The sequence below is a fragment of the Neltuma alba genome, unplaced genomic scaffold, assembly GCF_004799145.2.
Source record: "Neltuma alba isolate B1F8T4 unplaced genomic scaffold, ASM479914v2 tig00012428_pilon, whole genome shotgun sequence".
NCBI classification, from domain to species: domain Eukaryota; kingdom Viridiplantae; phylum Streptophyta; class Magnoliopsida; order Fabales; family Fabaceae; genus Neltuma; species Neltuma alba.
The window spans coordinates 29,545-51,518 of NW_021636914.1; the positions used below are offsets into that span (position 1 = coordinate 29,545).

The 21,974-nt window shown below is 38.2% G+C and overlaps 2 protein-coding genes and 2 pseudogenes across 2 annotated transcripts; 1 reads left to right on the top strand and 3 right to left on the bottom strand.

Moving 5' to 3' along the window:
• Positions 1-1,218: 1,218 nt before the first annotated feature.
• Positions 1,219-4,261, bottom strand: LOC114727017 (auxin-responsive protein IAA13-like; annotated as a pseudogene).
• Positions 4,262-7,743: 3,482 nt separating this feature from the next.
• Positions 7,744-9,609, bottom strand: LOC114727018 (uncharacterized). The gene has a single exon (XM_028913727.1). The coding sequence runs from the start codon at positions 9,559-9,561 to the stop codon at positions 7,744-7,746; it is 1,818 nt and encodes a 605-aa protein (XP_028769560.1). The 5' UTR covers positions 9,562-9,609.
• Positions 9,077-17,639, top strand: LOC114727020 (uncharacterized; annotated as a pseudogene).
• Positions 17,640-17,730: 91 nt separating this feature from the next.
• On the bottom strand, positions 17,731-21,589 carry LOC114727021 (putative G3BP-like protein). Its single transcript, XM_028913728.1, has 10 exons — positions 21,503-21,589; positions 21,291-21,396; positions 21,055-21,189; positions 20,280-20,586; positions 19,658-19,923; positions 19,352-19,541; positions 19,019-19,140; positions 18,864-18,929; positions 18,563-18,641; positions 17,731-18,285 (listed from the first exon to the last, which is right to left on the bottom strand). Exons 2-10 carry the CDS (start codon positions 21,327-21,329, stop codon positions 18,065-18,067), a joined length of 1,425 nt encoding a protein of 474 aa, XP_028769561.1. The 5' UTR covers positions 21,330-21,396; positions 21,503-21,589; the 3' UTR covers positions 17,731-18,064.
• Between the last annotated feature and the right edge of the window lie 385 nt (positions 21,590-21,974).

The following is a 21,974-nucleotide window of genomic DNA, read 5'->3' on the forward strand; positions in this document are numbered from 1 at the left end:
CAATTAATTAGTGGTGGAGAGGACACAAGCATTGCCATATAAAACCTAAAATTAAAAATCCTGGTCTCTAATGGTTGGGACCCACAAATCTAGGATTTACAACTGAGTCATTATGGCCTTTCTGAAATTTAACACCCAAGTGTGATTACAGAGAGACAAAATACTAGGCACGCATGCACATCCAAATCAATTTAATATTGATTTGGTCCCACTCCTAAAAGCTACACTGTCAAGTTGAAGACTTGGAACCACTTCTGTCTCTCAAAAAATTTCCCAACACATCATTATAAAAGTAGGTCAATTCCTCATTTGAGTGCCTTCTTCATGATATGATTTCTGTCTCCCTTCATCATGATCTCCCCTTTCCATGACAACCAAATCCCAAATAAGATTCTTCATACTTCATTCTTATTGTCCTTAAGCCTGTTACAGAAACATTTTTTTTTCACATGTCGGACATATGAAAGAGAATTTTGGTTTTGTAACCTTGTGGGGTTTAAAACCAAGCATCATTAACACTAATGATGTCGTTGCTTGACCTTTAATGGGGATTGTGAATAATTTCTGATGCCGAAATGATTTCTGCTATAATGTTTTGTATTTCCTTCGGCAAATATATACATGATTGATTGATCTCAACTAAACTATGATCAAAATGTTCAGTAGGAAGAATGCAACAACTTTAAACATCATGATTGAAGATTAGACCATAATATCAGCCATCAAAGTGTCATTGCCAGGAAATATTCCACGACTTCAACTGAATAGTGCGATTCTATCCGCTGTCACATTACAAATCAGATAAGAGATAACTTTATACCCATAACTTTAGAAAGATGTACAGATAAGAAGAAAAGAAGTTTAACGGCAATTTTCTTAAACTTCATAATATAATTCTAAGTTGAAAAGACAGTCCATGGATAATGCTTAAATTCATTTGAGTTTTATCCTGCGTATAATTCGGCACTCTTTTTCTTAAATGCATACTAATCAATCAGATTTTAATCCGATCAAGAGATTAAGTTGTGGTGGAGGTTGATCCATTCATAAACATAGATTGTGGAGATTATCTCAAGCCACACAAGGATGGAGTACAATATATATTTGAAACGACCAACCCAACTCAGCAACTGCAAATTAAAACGACAATGGAGATAACACGTACTTCTTTTTCCCCCTTTTCTGACACCATATGTAAAAGCTCAATCTAGTACATTGCAGCAAACTTGACACTCTAGATATTAAGTACTCCAGTATTTACAGTGTGAAGAAATAAAAACAGCCTTCAGTCAAGTATGCAGGCTTGTATGATGTAAGGATCTGTGGGATAGAACCGAGGTTCTCTATTAAGGAAAAACAAAATCAAGACACAACAAGAACCATAGAATGGTCAAAACCTTGCAGAAAACAAATAAACAAACTGAAAACCATTGGAAGACCAATCTTCTCTACTTTCATGTAGTAGCAACTGTTGTCAAACTGAGGATTTTTCTATAACTTGCGGGGTCTTGGAACGAACAATTGAAAAGATTCTAAATGGGTTTGATCCTTAGCCTCTCATTTTTCTCTTGATATCTAGGAGCTGCAGTTAAACAACGAGGTAATGTTAGAATGGTTGAGAAAGTCCCTGTCTGATTGAAACCAGATTCAGAATATTTTATAGTCTGTGATGTGGATTTAGTTTACCAAGTCCATTGGCCTCAGACGTTCTCATGATTCGGAGCCTTCTCACTGAGCTGAGGAACATCCTACGAACAACCAAGAAGTATAATTAATGTCATGAGGTGAATGTTCTCTTAAGCAGGACAATATGTTGAACATCTAATAATTAATTTGGTCTTGAGCGTGACACTTTCAGATATGCCAATTCTTGTAATTGAGAAATGAGTTTCTTCCTAAGATCAACTTTCTTAGTCACAAGTTTCTAATGTCTGTCACTTTATTACATAATATAAAACTTCTCTGCACAGAGAAGAAATTGGCTGGCTATGGCTCCGTTTCCTCGTGGTTTTCACTTCCTTATTCTCTCATAGTATAATTATGTCATAAATGAATTGAAGTTGCATACCTCCAGGGAACATCTCCCACAAGCATCCAATCACCCTCTTTATCTTCATATGTCAGCACAAATTCAGACGTTTCGTCCAAAAGCTTAGAGGCTTTCAGTCCAGGGTCTTTCTCGCTACCTGCAGCACGCAGAAAAAGCACATGGTCATAAAGGAATCAATAATCTCATACACTTAACTGCTTGTTCATACACCATGGAGTTTAAATGGACATGACAAGTGCAATAAGGAACAAAATATGAGTCCCTTTATGTGCATAACAGACTAAAATTTAGATTATTATCTATTATGATGAAATTCACTGAGCCAAACATAGAATTAAATTGTTATCCAAGCTGCAGTAGTCTGGAAAAGTACTAAAGAGAACTAACCAGCTGATTTAGCAGGCCTGAAAAACATTTCTTCCAGTGTCTGAGCTAAAGTCTCATAGCTTGAATGAGAATTCAAGTCTACCTTTCTGCCAATGCGAATTCCATCCATATTCACCTTCACAAATCCAAGATGGTTTTTTTCAGTATTGGTGACGGTGCCATTTTTAGCAACTGAAACATCATCTGGATTACTCTTATCGCTGCTGGATTTATCTTCTTCAGCCCTTTGAGCTTTTGCTTGGTTAATCAAGCTGTTCATCCTATGCCCTGATGGGTGGCCACCCAACAACTTGACTGCTTCCATAATAGTCAGAGCACAAGTGAGAGCAGATCATAGTTTGATCTCTAAACCAGCTATCTATAGTAGATGTATACATTTAAGCATAAGTAGGAGAGTTGAACATACAAGAGGAAAAAATGAATATATGTGTGTGATTAAAGAGGCAAAATACGCACAAAATACGAGGATTTACAAACAACTAGGAAAAAATAAAGTATTTTTATCCATCTTGTTCTTATTTGTTCAAGAAAAAATCGGACTGAAATAAGTGAAATTTATGTCTTCACTTGAAGAACCTAGTATTTTTTGCCAGTTTCTTTACATATCGTCAAGCTTCAAAACAGTGGCAAATCTTCATTACTATGTCTTACGGTTAACGACCAAAAATGAAAAATAAACAAATAATCAAAGTATATATTCGGAGTTGAGGCAATAAATACAAGTATACTAATCAGCTGCAATAAAGATAAAACAAGCTCTGTTTCGACAACAACACAAGAAGACCATAACTGACTCCAAAACGGTCAAACAACAGTTAACTTGATTGAGAAACAAGTTTAAGCATTTGATTTCAGAAACAAAAACAGCATCTATGGGAATAATGGCAATAACAAGAGAGAAAACAGGACCCGGGAAAAAAATGAAAAATATTATTCAACTGATCTGACACGACCAAAACATACTTTGCTCCATATACAAACAATAAATTTTCAGCTAAACACAAAGGTCTCCATGAATCATCTCACCTGCCAGCAGTAGGAGATCCAGCGTTGAGAGACAGAGTCAGCAGCTCTCTTAGTGCCAGAAACAGAACCACCCACAGTACTGACTCTGTCTGAGAAACGAGAAGCAGCAACAGCAGGTCCATGAGAGACCCCAGAAGGGAAGTCTTTAGCAGTCAAAATACGACCACCTCATCCCCATGCAGAAGAAGGCTTGGCCTTCCCAGCAGCAGCAGCACCACCTCGACCACCAAGGCTCAGACCCAAACCCAGTTCAAGTTCAGCCTCGCCTTTGTACGAGGATGAACATTCTTGGCCTAGAAACTTAGCATTTGACACAGCAGGCTCATTTGGGGTAGCCCGGAAGAGCCACCATTGCCACCGCCACCACCACCTAGTAAAATAAGTTAAACACAAAGGTCTCCATGAATCATCTCACCTGCCAGCAGTAGGAGATCCAGCGTCATGAGAGACAGAGTCAGCAGCTCTCTTAGTGCCAGAAACAGAACCACCCACAGTACTGACTCTGTCTGAGAAACGAGAAGCAGCAACAGCAGGTCCATGAGAGACCCAGAAGGGAGTCTTTAGCAGTCAAATACGACACAACTCACCCCATGCAGAAGAAGGCTTGGCCTTCCCAGCAGCAGCAGCACCCACCTCGACCACCAAGGCTCAGACCCAAACCCAGTTCAAGTTCAGCCTCGCCTTTGTACGAGGATGAACATTCTTGGCCTTAGCATTTGACACAGCAGGCTCATTTGGGGTAGCCCGGAAGAGCCACCATTGCCACCCGCCACCACCACCTAGTAAAACCAGAGTCATGGAAGAAGGATTGAAGATCGAAAGCTAGATTGAAGATCGAAAGCTAGAGAGATAGAAAGATGGGTTTGTGAGGGAAGGAGGGGATGAGAAAGAGGGTGGTAAAAAGGGCAGAACTTTGCGAGTCGCTTGGGAACGGGAGGAACAAGGTGTGGAAGACAAAATGGTATTGAAGGACGAGAAAGAAAAGAAGCACGAAAGTAGGGAAAAGGATGCTGTTGGAGGGGGTGGAGTTAGTGATGATATGGGACCCATATGTCTTCTTAGTGCGCATACCACTTCTCATTTTCTTTCCTTTTGCCTTCGCATAATTTATATCTTTCGAGAATAGCATATTTTTTAATTAAGTCAAGGGTAGTCTAGCCTAGTCTAATCTAATTTTCTAATAATTTCACAAGTTGTACATATTATTCTATATTAAGTAGTGCAAACAACACCCCAGATTTGTTAAAAGACTACAAATATTATCATGATCAAGACAGAATAGGTTAAAGTCTTCCCATGATTATCAACTTCTATATGCAATCCCAATTTTTCAAATCTATGACCTGTTTGCCAAGAATTTAATTTGTTGGGGGAAAAAGAGCATTAGTGAAGTTTACGGGGCAGGTGGAGGATAGAGTAGATGGTATATATGTGATCAAAGTAAAGAAAAAGGAAGAGAAGAAGGTGATGAGATGTGGAATGGAATACAGAGACAAGGAACATGATACGTGGTGATGGTAACTAATTAGGAATAGTACGAGGGAGTTACTTTTGGTGTTGATTGCAAAAACGAACTTTTTAGGTGTGTGTATGGATTAGTATGATAGTTAATCATATTTGTACGATTTGCTTAATTCAGCTGCTTAAAGTTACCAACCCCATAATTGTTCACCGCATAACAGGAAGTGAACTGCTCAATTCTTAATCCTTAATAATGCTCTACATTGCCTGAATTACTTATACTTAACTTTTGCTCTTTAACTATTGTAGTGACTTCTTTTATGATACAGACGATGGAACCCCCAACTGTAGCATATATAAAATTGTATGCATACTAATTATTGTTAAGAAATTAAACCTTTCTTAAAAATTTGAATGATTTTTAGTATATGATATTATTGGATTGAATTCAAATATAGTTAAAGCACTAAAAAGAGTAGCTCTGGCCAAAATATATATATATATATATATTCACACACAAAGTTGAATATTTATAACTATTGATTAAATAATTGTAACTTTTTAAACTTCTCGGAATAATTTTTTATGATGTTTAGCTAGTAATAATCTTGATCTCTAAAACACACTCAACACAATTTTTATGATCTGGGTAATTTTTTAGCATGTCTATGTTTATGTGTCAGCTGATGAAGAAGAAACTAATTATGGTGGTTAATGTTAAGAAAAAGGGGATGATTAGGTGTCTGATACAGGATTAGCATGAAAAAGCAAAGGGGGTTAAAGTGAGAAGGAATGGTGTTTTTAGCAGCACAAGCAAGAAAAAGAGTATGATTCTGGTTTGGGTTCTCAATGCCCACCTTTTTTAAAAAAAATCTTTTTTAAGTTTTCTTCTTTCTTAGGCTCTCTGTCTTGTATTTACAGGACAAATGGCCACACAAGCCTTTTGTTTTACAAAGTTGGGACCAAAAGATAATATATATCCTTATATGCCTTTGCCAACTGTGGAGTGAGAAAACAACAAAAAAACCTTCCCCCATAATTATTCCTTAAAATATGTTGTATTTATCATTACTAAACATTTCATTAATTCCCCTTTTGGACCCCACAATATTGAAACCCTGCCTTTCAATGCAATTAATTAATTACCAGCATAAAAGCAAAAGCATCTTCATCTACCGCAGCTAGGAACCACTATTAGTGCTCCTCTTCTCAAATTAAAAAGCCTATATTTTTTATATACCACATGAGATCTATCCTTTTGATTTAACCTTCAAGCTAGCTTTGTGGGATTTGTTTTTTCATTTCAAGTTTTAATTTGGCCACGGAGAAGCTTTCCGATATAATTTTATTAGGTGTAATAATAGATATAGTAGTTGTTTTAAATTTGACCCTTCATGGATAACTTTTACTACCTAGTTGGTGAAGATCTTTTGATCAGATATTATGGGATCTAAAAGTTAAAAAACCAACATGTCATTTTGCCGAACAAAGCTTTCAAAAACCCTGGCCCAAAGTTATGGAAAAGAACATGATTCATTAAAACAAGTGATTTGTGTGTTAATCATGTATCTTTGTTTCACGTTTCATGGAGATCTTGTTGGATTTTATTGCAGTTCAGTTTCTTCCGGTAGGCGTTGACTAACATCAATCAATGCACATATCCATATATAGCACCATGTTTTCTTCCAAAGCATACATAAAATACAATTAATAGCAGTATATACGGTCTAAAAAAATATTATTCCTCCTATCATAAATATAAACCTATTTTTATAATGTAATTTACATTATAAAAAAAGTCTTATATTTAGAACTGGAAGAGTAATATATTAGATAAAAGGGTTATATTATGAGTATATACAACTATTTAGGATATATTTGCTGCCCAAGGGGGTGACATTTGAACGTTATATATGGATTAATTGAGGATGCGTGGCTCTTTATATAATGTGATTATTTATTTTTCATAAAAAAAAGTTTGAATTTTTAGTACTCCATTGTTTATTCAAGTAGTGCTTGTACTATTAAGAAGCTCGATACATGTTTGATGTGCTTATTAGAATTTATTGTTGAGGAGACTATCTATAATTGAAAATTGTAAGCTTGAAAAATACTGAATATTAGTAATAAATGTTACAAATCATATATTCCTCCGGTTCTAAATATAAGATCTCTTTTGTAGTGTAATTTACACCACAAAAAAGGTGTTATATTTAAGACCAAAGGAGTATAATTTTACATTTTTTCCTTGTTACAATAGTTGTATTTACTTTATCTAATAACAAAGTTATATATTTTTCTCGATAAGATCTAGCAAAGTTATATGCAAAACAGTAATAAATATTGGTGAGCACAAATTAAAGATGGGAGAAAAAAAAGATTCAAAACAACAAAAAGCCTCTAATGTGATCCTCGATCAAAACTATCAATACAAATATACATCATAAATAAGATAATAATTGAATGAATATATTTGACAATCAATCAACCCCGTATATAAATGCGGTTATAATTTTCTTAATTTCCCCCTTTTTCTCCTGCTTTTCCAATTTATGCAAAAGCAAGAAGAAACAACAAATTCCATTTTTTTAAAAAAAATTACCAAAAACAAAGAATTAGAATTAGGCATAAGCCCTAACCCATCCTTGTCAACCCTCTCCTTGTCCTTAGCATCGAAAGCATTTTGCATGAAAATTCTTCAGTTATAACAAAAATGCGCGCCCCGCACGTGGCATTTAGCACCTCCTTAACCATTAATTACTCCTACCTTCCACGTCCGTCCTGATCATGGCCTTCACTAGCGGGTCGGGTCGAACCCATCAGAGGAAACTCGTGTCGCCTGCGGATGGAGTCCGCCGGTGGCCGGTGGTTTTCTTCCTTGAATTGTCACCACCACAAACGATAGTGCATTGACAGCCACAGATGTTGCTGAAGCACGAGAACAAACCATTCCCTCCGTCTGTGTGCCTTCGGTTATGCATGGATTTTTTGCTCCTGGTCGACGCTGGGTAGCTCGAGAGCTCGCCCCGATCGTACACCGGTGGAAGCTCCGTCCTCCACCTATCCAGCTTCGATTGTAATCCCTCCACACTCTCGTCGAGGCTCCACCCACCCACCGTGGAACTTTCACCCTCGTCGATCTTCGGGTTTTTTGCCAATGCTGCCGCCACCTCTGACGGTGACGGTCCGAGCTCCGATTCTGTTATAATACGAGGAGCGATGCCTCCTAAATTGGATCTTCTCGGGGTTGCGTACTCTAAAGCCGGATTGAACTTCCCGATCGAATGCAATGGAGTTCCCTTTGGCGTGGCCTTATGCGAACCTCCGTAACCTGCCTCTTGATGCAAGGGCGTGTTCTTGTGCGAACCTCCGTAACCTACCGCTTGATGCATGGGCGTATTCTTGTGCGAACCTCCATAACTCACTGTGGGATGCATTGGCGTATTCTTATGCGAACCTCCGTAACCCGCTGTGGGATGCATTGGCGTGTTCTTATGTGTACCTCCGAAGCCGACTGGTGGCGTTTGGAGGAGCTTCGGACCCGGAGAATTCCGAAACTGCGGTTTCGGCGATGGCTTGACTTCATACACATTGTTGGTTTTCTGAAAGAGTCTTTGGTTTTCAAAGGCGGCATTGAAGTTATCGGTAGTATCATGAGTGTCGGTGGTCGTTTCTGAGTCTGTCGTCGACGATTCTGGCGTTTGCAATTTCTGGTTCTTGTGATCGATGACATCAGAATCCTTGGCATTGTGATTCGGACTGGGGGACTTAACCTTGATCGGCTTCTCATCTAGGTCGGAGCCGCTGAGCATAGAATCTGGCCCCTCAAACTTAGCCCTCCATTGGAATCCAGCCCCAGGCTCGCTGAGAACAGAGGTCGGTTTTCCAATTTTGCCACCGCCTTCGCTCACGTCGGAGCCGCTAACTTTGGAGCTAGCCCTAGACCGTGAGCGGCTCTTTTTCTTGCCGCTCTTCCTAGAAGTGGCATCTGAAGATGACAACACCGAAGATGCTTTCCCCCTTGTGCCCCTGGGCCTTTGCTGTCGAGCGCTGATCATAGAGCTGGTGTCGCTCTTGGTTCGCCGGAGCTCCGGCTTGGAAGCATGTCGAGGGCTCATATGATTATGATGCTCATAAGCATCTTTCTCGCCCATCAAATGGCGGTATCCAACGGCTGAGGGATTGTGGGTGTACAGAGGCATGCTCCGCATGGAGCTGTCAAGCACCGCCACACCAATGTTCAAAATCCCCTGGGGACGACCCGACGGCCTTCGGACTTGGAGCGCCCCGAACCGCATCCCCGAGGAGGGATTGTTGCTGCGCGGGAAGGGGATAAGGTTAGCGATGAGGACACGAACGGATCCCACGTGGATGTCTTTGAACCAATGGAGAGCGTAGATGTCGATCATGACGGCTGAGGTGTCGGCGTACAAGAAGTCCTCATCGACCCGGAAGACAAACTTGTCATTCCAAGTCGGGTTCTTGTGGCCGTGCGTGTCGACCCGAGTGGAGAGCTTCCGATCCGGGTGGATCCATGCAACCGCATAGGTTCGCATGGCCCGAGACACCGGAGACAGGTCCTGCGCGGATATGACATTGAGTTCCAAGAGCTGGAAAGGAGTCGGAATACGAGACATGATGATATAATTAAGGAGCAACAGGATATGATCTTCGATGAACAGTGATTAATCTGGGGATTATGGATTAATCACGCACGTGAAGAACCGGCGAAAAGGGGAATGAGGGAGGTGATTTCAATGGATCCCGCTCGTCGTCCAAGAGGAGGACGACGAGGAAGGGCGTGACATTAAGGTGTGGCGAGAGGGGAGAATAAGGAAGCCAAAGCATTAAGGAATTTGCAGAGTGAAATTAATTTGTACCAAAGAATATAGGAAATCAAAGGAAGTTAATCAGTGGTTGATTTAGGAACGTTAATTGGCAGCGTTGTTTTCGGTGAGCGTGTGGGGGTTTTACTTTTTATATTAATTTGCTGCTCAAACATGTGATTTGATGATTTGGTGTGTACGTGAGAGTTCGTTTGGCCAGATGGTGGTGGTTTTTCCTTTAATAGAATCCCAACTAGCCTCGCACTCGCACATGGCTTTATTGGGCAAGGATCGGGTTCACGCTAGGCTGTAGAATACAACTTAGTGTGTTCTTTCTTTGATTTCTTTTGACAGACTTTGTCCCTGCTTCTCTCCAGAAAGAAGTTACAACGAGCTGATATATGCATGCATGAACATTATTCAAACTTGAAAGACCCATGCACCTACGTCTAATGAAACGTATGTTAGTTGAGTGAATTGTGTCCTATATATATATATATATAACATCAGTCTCAGTTTGCGATATTCATGAGGATTAAAGTGGATCTAACATTCTGAAGTATTTTTTAAGGAGCATTCAGCATTCTGAAATATTTTGTGGTGCATCGAGCATCCTAAAATATCTTTTTTGCTTTGGTGCTTGATGCAACAAAAAAAGTTTTTTGGGCGCTAGACACACCTAAAAAGAATACTACCTCCAATCCTTAATATTAGAGTTTGTTTGATTTTTATTTTGATCATAAATATAAGACCTCAATTCACTTTGTCTTTTATATTTATTTATTTTTTTCAAGATAGTCCCTATAATAATGATAGTTCTAGTCAATATACTTAATTAGTAAGGATATTTTAAGAAAGATAATACCTATTTATTACAAATAACAAATTTAACTAAGTTTCTAATATATTCAAATTAGTCAACCAACTCTTGTATTAAAGACAGGATGTAGTATTTTGAGGTATTAGATGCACACAAAAAATACTTCACAGTGCTGAATGCATCTAAAAAAATATTTCAGGGTGTTGGATGCACCATAAAATATTTTAGAGTGCTAGATATATCCAAGAAAATACTTTGAAATGCTTGATGCATCTTAACCCTATGTATGATGTTGCTTTTACCACCTTAATAAGTGCTACCCGCAGGTTTGACCATGAAAGGAAATTAAAAAGACTAAATCTCGTTCAAATCAATGGAGGAAGGCAATTAAGATCCCTAGTGATAATAATACACTAATTCTGATCTTTAATATAAGAGCTAATTTATTAATTTGAGTATATTAACAAAATTAGTTAAGTTTATTATTTGTAATAAATAGGTATTGTTTTTTCTAAAATAGTATGTTAATCAAGTGTAATAGCTACAAGTACTATTACTATAAAGACTATCTTGGGAAAAAAAATGAATAACTACGAGACACAAAGTAAATTAGAGTCTCGTACTTAGAATCAAATTAAAAACCAGACTAATTCTTATATTAAACATCCAGAAGTAATACATCATAATCAAATGAAAAGAGGGGGAAAGAAATCAGTGCATTGTTTCCTAATATATATATCTTCAGGTTGCATTGCTGCGTGTCAATGTCAAAACAAAACGCCCAATGGTCTCATGACTCTCATCAGCCGGCAAGGAACCCGTGGCTTCTTGCACCACAAGAAATTAATTTGTGATCACATTATTATTCAACTAACGTCAATGCATGATTTTCCTCAACTCCACACCCATATATATATATATATATTACTTCCGATCTTTAATATAAAACCTTATTTGATTTTTATTTTGATCATAATTATAAAACTATGATCTAATTTGTCCATTATATTTAGGCATTCTTTTTCAAGATAGTTTCTCTAATGATGATAGTTATAACCAATAAACTTAATTAGTAAGGATATTTTAGAAAATACAACACTTATTTATTATAAATAATTAACTTCACTTATTTCTTTAATTTTCTCAAAATAGTCAACTAGCTTTTATAATTAAGACCGGAGGTAGTAGATAGATAGTCAAGAAGTCTGATTAATTAATTAGTTTCCAAATTTAATTACTACTATTTGTCATCTCTACAATCGCTTGACTTTTACAGATGCTTAGGTTGGTTCATCGCCGATCACGTACGTTATCTTCCCGGGCGGCTGTTAAAGCCTAAGCCTATGCCTATTTTCCATCAAATGTCTCTCAAGTCTGCATCGGATCTTGCTTTTATTTCGTGCATGTGAATTGCGAAGATTCAGTTTAAACTTCGATGGAATCATGGACTTCTTGTTGCGTCTATCTTTTTCACCTTTCTGTTCCGGATAAGCAAGACTTTTATCTGCCCCTTTTTTTTTTTTTTTTGGTTGCCCAAACTGAAGCTAGTACCGTTTTTAAATCTCTAACTATTTATCTTTTAATACCAAAATGTATTATTCTCATTCATTATCTTTCAGTCCGAAAATATTACCTCACCTGCTCTGAATAAAATTGTCGCATTCACGCGTCCCTGACGGAATTTGACAAATTCATTTATCAAATGTAAAATCCATAACAAAATTTGATTTATTTTATAATAAAATTGGTAATCCATGCCACTCGTATTTTCATCGAAAAAAAGAGAGGGAAACATTTACGATATATCATGTCTGAAAACTTATATGGACTCCATAATCCATATATATATATTCTGTGAAATGAATGCTAATTTATTTTATATAATATTCCTAATTAATTAACTAAAATCTTGTGTTCTAATTAATAATTTTTATTAAGAATAAATTTGAGATTTTACAAGAAATAATTAACTTTAGTTAATTATAAAAATATTAATAAGTTTAGTTTTATCATGTAAATAAACATATCGATTGATAGCCGAAGAAAGAATATCTGAACCTCTGGATGGGATCTGGTCAAGCAAAATGTACGGAGCTTCACTCGGGGATATTTATTAATTTATTGATAATTATTCAATGAAAAAATTAATAGTAGTATTATTAGACTCAGATTGGTGATTGGTCAATCTCTCATGCAACCGTTTGAACCGCCATATGATACTTCCTCCTCGGACACTATGTCGCGAGCTTCAACTTGATAGAAGAGAAGGGAATTCCATTCCGTCAGATTTCAGATTCCTCAGTTCTCACTTCCTAATCAACATCACAATACGCTTGACAGAGCCTGGCATATAGTTCTTATTGCTCCATGGATGAATTACCCAGCTCCGAATCCCCGGCAGAGGGTGATTCGCTTGATCAGCGATTAACCCTGCGCACAGCTCCGTCATTTGACATATACAGCTCCAGCGAAGGGTTCGGAGATGGAACTAACGATACGGAAGAGGTTTTACTGAGAACCATTACTATTGGGCAGATGATAGGAGCCTTGGATAGCGGTGAGTTTAGCTTCGGTAAGAAGGAGATGGACTTGATTGAGGAGGAAGAGGAGAGTGAGAAGGATGAGTTGAGTGGGAGTCGGAAATCGGGGGTTGAGGAGGAAGTTGAACCGGCTAGTCCCCGATGTATTTAGCCGCTGGCCTTGGGGTTGATGGAACTGGATTTGGGTTTGATAGCTTTCCTATTGATGATTTATGTCTGCCAAACTTGGATGGAAGTGGCGATGTTGAGGAGCATTATAAGAGGATGATTGATGAGTATCCCTGCCACCCTTTGATTTTGAGAAATTATGCTCAGATTTTACAGGTGAGCCCCATTTTCAATTGCTGGTTTTTCTTCTCTAATGGTTTCGCTGTTTCCTGAGGTATACATCATTTTTGAAAGGAAATGTAAGGTAAAGTTGAGTTGTAGCATGGCGGTAAATTTAAAAACATTTGCGCAGGTCCATCAAGCCCTATACCAATAGTTCCCTTTTCTTCTTCTGTTGCTAATTATTCAGTTGGTTGACTAGCCTGTTTCTGCTCTGGTTTTTTCAGGGTACCGTTCAGTCGGTAACAAGCTTTTTTACGTGAGGATTATTGACTCTCTTAATCATCCTTATAAGAGATAATCTAGGGCAGAACGAATCTGCGTAATGTCCTGTATCAAAATACTACTTAGGAAACAACATCACAACCACCAGGACTATCCGTCTATCCAAAAACTAATAAAGGTGTCCATTCGGGGAGGGAAAAAAACTAAGAAAGGTGTCAGAAATAGTTGCCAAGTCATCTAAATATTTCCTTTTTCTTCTTTCATGGCTCCATTAGTTTCATTAAACAGGCATGACATTACATCTTGTTATTTTTGTCTCGGATGCTGATCTTTATTTTCTAAATTATACTGGCAGTCTAAGGGAGACCTTCGCGGAGCTGAGGAGTATTTTCTACGTGCTACTCTGGCAGATCCTAACAATGGTGAAATCTTAGTGCAGTATGCTAGGCTGGTCTGGGATCTCCATCGTGACAAACAAAGAGCATTAGAGTATTTTGAACGTGCAGCTCGAGCTCCCCCTCCAGATAGGTGAGAGTTCTGACACACTCACCTAACTCCATTTAAAAAATGTGTAGCCTGGAAATTGAATTGGAATTGAATAATTGCAATTGTCTAATCATCGGACAACTTACGGAATGGAATATTTTCTTCAAACTCATCGTAAGCAGCAGAAGTAGGATGATTCACTTAAAACGTTCTGGATTCTGAGCCTGACATGTCTTAGAGATAACAGTACACATTTTGTATTTCTTTCAGCCAGGTTCTTGCAGCATATGCCAGTTTCCTCTGGGAAATAGAAGAAGAAGAAGAAGATGATGATGATGGAAAACATGATACTAACAGCAAGGTGCTCCTTTCTCTTTCTCCTCTCGTTTTTCTTGTTAGGGAACATTGCATTTCTTTGATGGTTCATATGTGTTTCTTTAATTATTATAGCTTGTGATTAGGTGCAGAATGAGAACAATGAACAAAATAGTAAATTTGTCAGTCCCCCAAAACAAGATGATCAACCGGCTGGCCTTTTCCTGAACCCTGCAGCAAGACAAGAGATTGATGCAGCAGATTTTACAGCGTCCAACTATGGCAAGGATGCTGATATTAAGGACTACTTCAGGAAGATGATTGATGAAAATCCTTCCAACCCTTTGTTTCTGAAGAGTTATGCCCAGTTTCTGATTCAGGTGAGATATGTATGTTTTGCTATTCATGTCCTTTTGGACTCAGTCACCTTTATTATTATTTTTTTTTTGACCTGGACTCAGTCACCTTTGTTCACAAGCCAGCGTAACTTCAAAAATCACCGGAGATATTGAACTTTCTGTCTTGTTTGTATAGAAAAAATTGGTTTTATTTTAGGCAATGTCTGGAATGATGCATTGCCTAGACAAATTGCTATAAGTCCGGAATTTCTCTGTTGTCTGTCTTTATGAAGTATAATATTTCTTATGTTAATATTTTTCTCAGATACTGATTTTGTTTTCTATATTTACTGGCAGTCAAAGGGAGACCTTTATGGGGCTGGAGAGTGCCTTTCTCGCCCCACACTAGCAGATCCTGGTGATGGTAAATTCTTGATGCAGTATGCTCAGCTGCTGTGGGAGCTACATCAAGACAAGGATGAAGCATTGACCTATTTTGAAGGCGCAGCTCAAGCTTCTCCACTAGATAGGTAAGCATTCTGCTACTATTATCTTCCTTCCGAAAATAAATATAGTATTTATGGTGTGTTATTTGCCCCAAAAATAATTTATTAATCCAATTGCTTCTGGGCTGGAATGCGTTGTTACCACAATGTTGCCTTCAGAATTTGGCTGCTTCAGATAAAAAATGTATAATTGTCAGCTTTGCATGTTTACAGTATAACAATACGCAAGTGGCATTCTTTTCAGCGATGTTCTAGCAGCATATGCTAGTTTTCTCTGGGACATTGAAGATGATGAGGAAGAAATTGGAAAACAACAAAATAACAGTGAGGAGGTGCTGCTTTGCTCCCCCTGCCACCCCTGGCCCGCTTCCTTTCTAGTCTTCATCATGTATTTCGAATGAGACACATGGATTATTTATATCTTAATCTTTGCAATTGAATGCAGAAGGAAGAGCTGGAACAACATATCATAATTGTCAAAGGTGACAAAATTGACGATGATGCAGTGGATCTTACTCTGGCTAACTGTGGAAAAGATGGCAGTGTTGAGGACTACTATAAAAAGATGATTGATGAAAATCCTAACAACTCCTACTTTCTGAAAATTTATGCCCAGTTTCTGATTCAGGTGAGATATGCATATTAAGTAAAACTTTGATAATCATCAAGCCTTGAACAATCATGTTAAACGCCCCCAAGAAGATATGAAACAATTGATGTTTCTGAAGGGATTAATGCTAGCCGGAAGCGTAGAATGGACGCATGCTTCTGAATTTTGATGACTGGATCAAAAACATTAAGGGTTCTTTTTTCCCTTGCGGCTTTTCTTTTGGGAGTTTTGGGGTGCGGGAATGGGTAGAGGGATATAATGTTCTATAATGGAAGTGGTAAATGCTCAGCCTAGACACTCATTTATGGCATTATAAAACGTGAACTTTATTTTTCCAGTTTTTGGGAAATATGTTTTCAGAAGACAAACAACGAAAGAGGCAAAAACTATGATAGTTGAAATTCTCTAGCTATGGAACAAAATTTCAAAGGTTTGGACTGCCTCCGTGCATCATGGAGCCCAGGTTTTGTCATGCTCAGGCAAAAAGGAAAAAGTAAAGACACAGACACACATAGTGTGGAGCCCCACACAGGTGGGTTCCGCTGAGCATGTCCACTGCATCACTCTGTCTCTTGTATGAAGGTTCTCGTAAACATGAAAGAATCTGGACTATCGTACAGGTGGTAATTGTCTTTATCATAAATACGGGCTTGTCAGATCATGTGAGTAGGACATATATGTAACGAGACTCTGCCTAACAATTAAATTGTTATTGGTTATTACTTGTCTTAAGGGTAGAGAGGGAACCACAATACATGCGTCACTGAAACGCCCTCATAAACCCATGGATAGATGGCAAGAACAGGGGTTGATAGTTAACTCATCTATGCCTTTTCCTTACAAATTGTACGCATAAATTTGAAGCCTGCAAAGTTCATTTTTCTTCCATTTTCTAAACTCTCTTTTCCACCTTCAATGTACAGTCCAAGAAAGACCTTCAGGCGGCAGAAAAATGCTACTCGCGTGCAATCCTAGTTAATCCTGGTGATGGTGAAATGATATCGGAATATGCAAAACTAGAGTGGCAACTTCATCATGACTGGAGAAAAGCGTTATCATATTTTGAGCAAGCAGTTAAAGCTACTCCTGAGGACAGGTAAAATTCCGAGATACAAAATATAAGTTTTATCTCACACGCCTGTTTTATCTTGGATTCTGGAATACGGGGAAGATAATTTCAGCTTTACACATTCATGTGAATTCAGTGTTCATCCTGTCGTCAAAGAATTGTCGAATGCTCTATAGCTGGTTTTCAGTGAACATAATGTTTTGGGGGAATTCTGAATTACGAAAGTAATAAAAGCCAAATCTCGACTACCTCAAATCTGTGCATTATTAATTTAGGATGAAAATCATTCTTTTCCGGTTTCTGTGTTTGTCAGCAATGTTCTGGCGGCATATGCTTGCTTCCTATGGGAAACAGAAGATGTGGAGGCTGAAATTTCAGAGTAGAGACTCGTTGAAGTGCCTCTTACACGAGATCACCTTGGCACATGCCAATACTCGACAGAAATTTAGTGCTTCTACAGATGTCAGCTGAATTCTCAATTCTTGTTTCTACCATCTCAATGTGTACATGTTAGCTGTTCTTCACATCAACTTTGATAGTTTTTAGAAAAATAATAATAATTTCCAGCCTATTAAATAAATAAAATCATAAACACTATTCAACACATGAACTTAATTATCTTTTTGCACTACCCTTCTCAACACGTCATGCGCTGAGTTTGCGCGACGGTCAATGTAACCATAATGTTTACATGAAACCCGTAAGTCGGGTCAAGGAGAAAATGGGGAAGATCGGATTGGAAGATAATGTATTGAAATGTTTCCATCAAATCCATTTGAGAAATAAGTGATTACAAATACACTTGATTCAGATGACATGAGGTTTCATTAGGGTAGACACAATTCTCATGTTTCAGACTGCAGACTTAACATCAAATTCTCGAGGAAATAATTAAAACCAGGAGCCCCTTGACCAAAATCGCTATGGAAAAAAGAGAGATGTAATCCATAGTCCTACAACACCTTCCTTAGGTAGACTTTAAAAAATATGACTATTTGTTTGCTTCCTCAATAAAATCGACTATATAGAACTGAAATATCTGCTGGACCCAAAATTTGAATTTCCTCAGCAAAGAATCTTATGAAGCTAAATCTCCCAGATTCTGTCCATTTCTTGCTACTTGATGCCCTGAATATCCTCTCTCTTGTCGAGAGCTGGGTCGATAGAAACCATTACCCCTCGATGGTTTGTTATAATCCCGATCACTTCCATCTTGGCCGTTTCCCCTGCCAAAGCTCCTTGAACCATAACGCCCTCTTGGTGCTTCTGATTGATAGCCACCCCTGCCTCTACCCCTCCCTGTTGATAATACAGTAGAAGTAAACAAGACAGAGAAAAGGCGTCACTCAAATATAGCATACCAAACACCCAAACCACATCAAGCATAAAGATGAATCCAGATTCAGATTTATCTGATATCTCATTTAAATTGTTGCAACAGTACACAGAGGGGATGCCAAATGGTGAGACTGACAAGATTTGAACATGGGTCTACGACAAACCTAAGGTGCTCTCAAGAGTCAAGACTAGTCATGCAGCAGAATTTAGTTGCAACAATAGTAAAAGAAAGACTTACTTCCTCGTGAAGGAATGTAACTGTTCGGTCTTCGCTCTTCAATGTATACCTGCCTTCCAGCTATCTGTGCAGAGCCCGCCTGCAAACATAAAACATGAGGATCGGGAAAAGAAATCCAGTAAACATGCACAAGGGACAATATAGTTTGTAAGTAATAACAAAGATCAGAAGCAGCTCATTAGTTCAAAAATGCAGCACCAAAATTTCATGGGTTCTGTTGCAACTAATATGTTTAAACAGGATTATGCCAACTCTTAAGCAGCGGAAATCTCAAATTCAAGACGCAAAAACAAACCCAAACCTTGACTGCATTGTGAACCCCATTCATATCCATGAATTCAACAAATGCGTAACAAACTCCAACATCCTGAAATTAAATGAAAACTTTAGAAATTGACGCATACATAAACCATTAAAAAAAAGGGAAGAAAGTTTCAAGAGATGCAAAGACCAGACTTTGCGACTTCTGATGACAACACCATCAGGCCTGATTGGACCAAACTTTTTAAATTCCTCCTCAATTTCAGAAGTAGAAACAGCAGGAGACAAGTTTCTCACATAAACAGATTTGATTTCACCTGACAGGATTCCAAATCAAATCAAAATCCAGGCCAAGTATAAGATGAAAACTACATAAAAAACGGCTTCCTCATAAAAACTTATTTGCACGCAGAAGAATGAGGCATGGACCACGAAAATGTATCTCAAAACCAACAACTAATATGACTGAAAAAAACGAAAAATATAAACTTGCTACTTAATGTGTTCAAACAAGTACTGCGGAGTAACCTTCATCCTCTGTTGCAGGAACCTCCTCTGCTGCAACTGCATCAGTCTCAGGCCTTTCAAATGTGTTTGCTGATGCTGTTGCTTGCTGACTACTAGTCTGAGGAATATGATCCCACTCTGAGGACACATTTTTGTCATGGGAAGGTTGGGAAGGCATTGGCGGAGTAGATTGTCCTCTAGCAACCCGCAACTTCCAACAACAGTCCAATTGTCAGGCCCCCAAATCAAAACTGTATGTCTGTATCCATAGGGGGCAAAAAAAAAAAAACATTTGAAAATTAACTTAACATTAAGTAAGGGGCATACAATGGAGGCGTAAGTATGCTTTTGGGGCTCCTCAGCAGGTTCCTCAGCAGAAGCAGGCACATGGTCTTGCACCACATTCACTGCAGCTTGAAGCGAGCCATTTGACTCTTCAGCAGGATTATCCTCCCTAATATGTTCAGAATCAGAGATATGCTGCATTCTTTGCTCTGAATATCCATAATTGTCAACTACACCATTTTCTTTGACCTCATTAGTAGAAACAAATTCCCTTGACTGGATATCTGTACCCAGCAGGTAACTGGACACTGGAAAATTCATAGATCTCAATTAGTAAGGAGAATAATTTCAAGTAACTGTCATTCCAAGATCAGTCAAATTGGTTGCTTGCCCTATGAAAGGATTATTGTTAATAAATACATTCGACTCAAGTCACTTAACTTTGGGTTTCTGACTAAAAATATGTAAACACTAGACACAAATGAAAAAGGGAGCAACTATTGGCAAAACGATACAACACCACAAACAAAAACATTGCCTCCAAGAAATTAATTATAAAGACCAGAAACTTGTATAGTTTCTTCTCCTCTTTTCCAATTTAATTTTGCATTAAATGAATCAAATAAATTTAAGGGGGGGACATTGAGGCTAAAATGAAATCTACCTGGTTTATTAATTGACATTGAAGCATTCAATTTTGAATCAAGATTGCTTTGGGCTAACAAGACTGCTTGGTGGTGGGGAATTGGATCCTCTTCAACAAAGTGAAATATATCATTGAGCACAAAAAACCCTTTCTCTTGGGGTGCAAGGAAAAATGTCTGCATAAACTTCCTTCTCTGATTGTATTCTTTAATTTGCACACATCCAGAGACCATCACAATAACACCACCACTCCAAGACTCCAGAGAATGAGCTGACTTGATTTCAACTCCAGCATATCTGAGTGACATAACAAGTGCATGGATTTGCTGCCCACAGAGAAATTTCTTTAATTCTGGGGGGAAAATAAGTGATTCACTAATCACACATGAAAAATTGAAGGGAAATTTTACAAAGCTTGGAATCATTTAACAAATAAGGAAGGACCTATTAACATGCAAGGAATAAACTAGCAGCCGCTAGCTAAACAAGACCTCTAAATATGCTGAGAGTTAAAAATACAATTCTCAATGCAGGGCCCTATTATCTTCAAAACACCTCCAAAAATCCGGGAATCAGTACTATGGTTTGAGTATGACAAATTACACATCCCAGACAGCAACTATCCACCAAATAGAAATCTAAGACATATATTTCCATCATTTTTAAAGGCACCGTGAGTAATGGTACCAGGAGATGACAAAATACAATATAATCCGAAGGGGACGTAAGAAACAATCCCGAATGCAATTAGTTAGCCACTTCTACAGAGAGAAAACAAAGGAGACGAGAATTACTAGCATTGCGGTAGCCGTCTCCCTGTTGTTGCCGTCTATACGAAGCATGGTGCTGGCATCAGAGTAAAACTGATGCACATACTCTGGCTGATTCTGAAGAACCTGGTAGTACTGCCCAACAAAGTACGTCCCAACCTGAAACACTCGCCCCAGGCAAACCCATTAGAGACGGATGAGAAAAAAGCCGAAAGCCAAAACACAGAGAAGCAGGCGGTAAGAGGCAGAATAGAAGAAACCTGAGCAGCAGTGAGGGGAAAGGGATAAGGCGAGGCCATGGTGAATAGAAACTCTTAAACCCTAGAAAGGAGACGCCCCCAGCAAAGCCACAGATCCTATATGCCCCTGGAGATCCAGGCAGCACCACAAGCAAAATCTTGGTAAGTTCGCAAACAAGAATTACAGAGAGATCTAAGAGAAAGAGAGAAGAGAGAGAGAGGGAAGAAGGTACCTTTTGAGGAGAGAGAGGGAGAGAGACTGAGAAAGAGATTTGGAATGAAAGATCCTCTCCACGGGTTGGGGTTCGAGGGTGCCTTTTGTGTAGATGCTGGAAGTAGCAGCTCAGCCTTTTGCTCTTTCTTAGCCGTCGCCCACAACCTCTCGCTCACTCCCCCCGCAGTCTCTCAAATCAAATCTAAATCTAAATTCTAATAAAATAAAAATAAATTATTAAAAGTGCTTTGAAAAAGAGAGAAAAGACATAGGTATTTATAAATAAAGTGGAGAAAATTACAATTGTTAATTTTATCTGTTTCATTCAATTTATCTTTATTAGAAATATTAATAAAAGGACACTCTGATTTAGATCTTAACATTTTTTTTGAAATGTAAGAATCATTTTTACTTTAAAAATCATTAGTATGTTCCTAAAAATTCTTAATTTATGTTTTTAAATTAAAATTCTACATGTGATTTAGAATAAT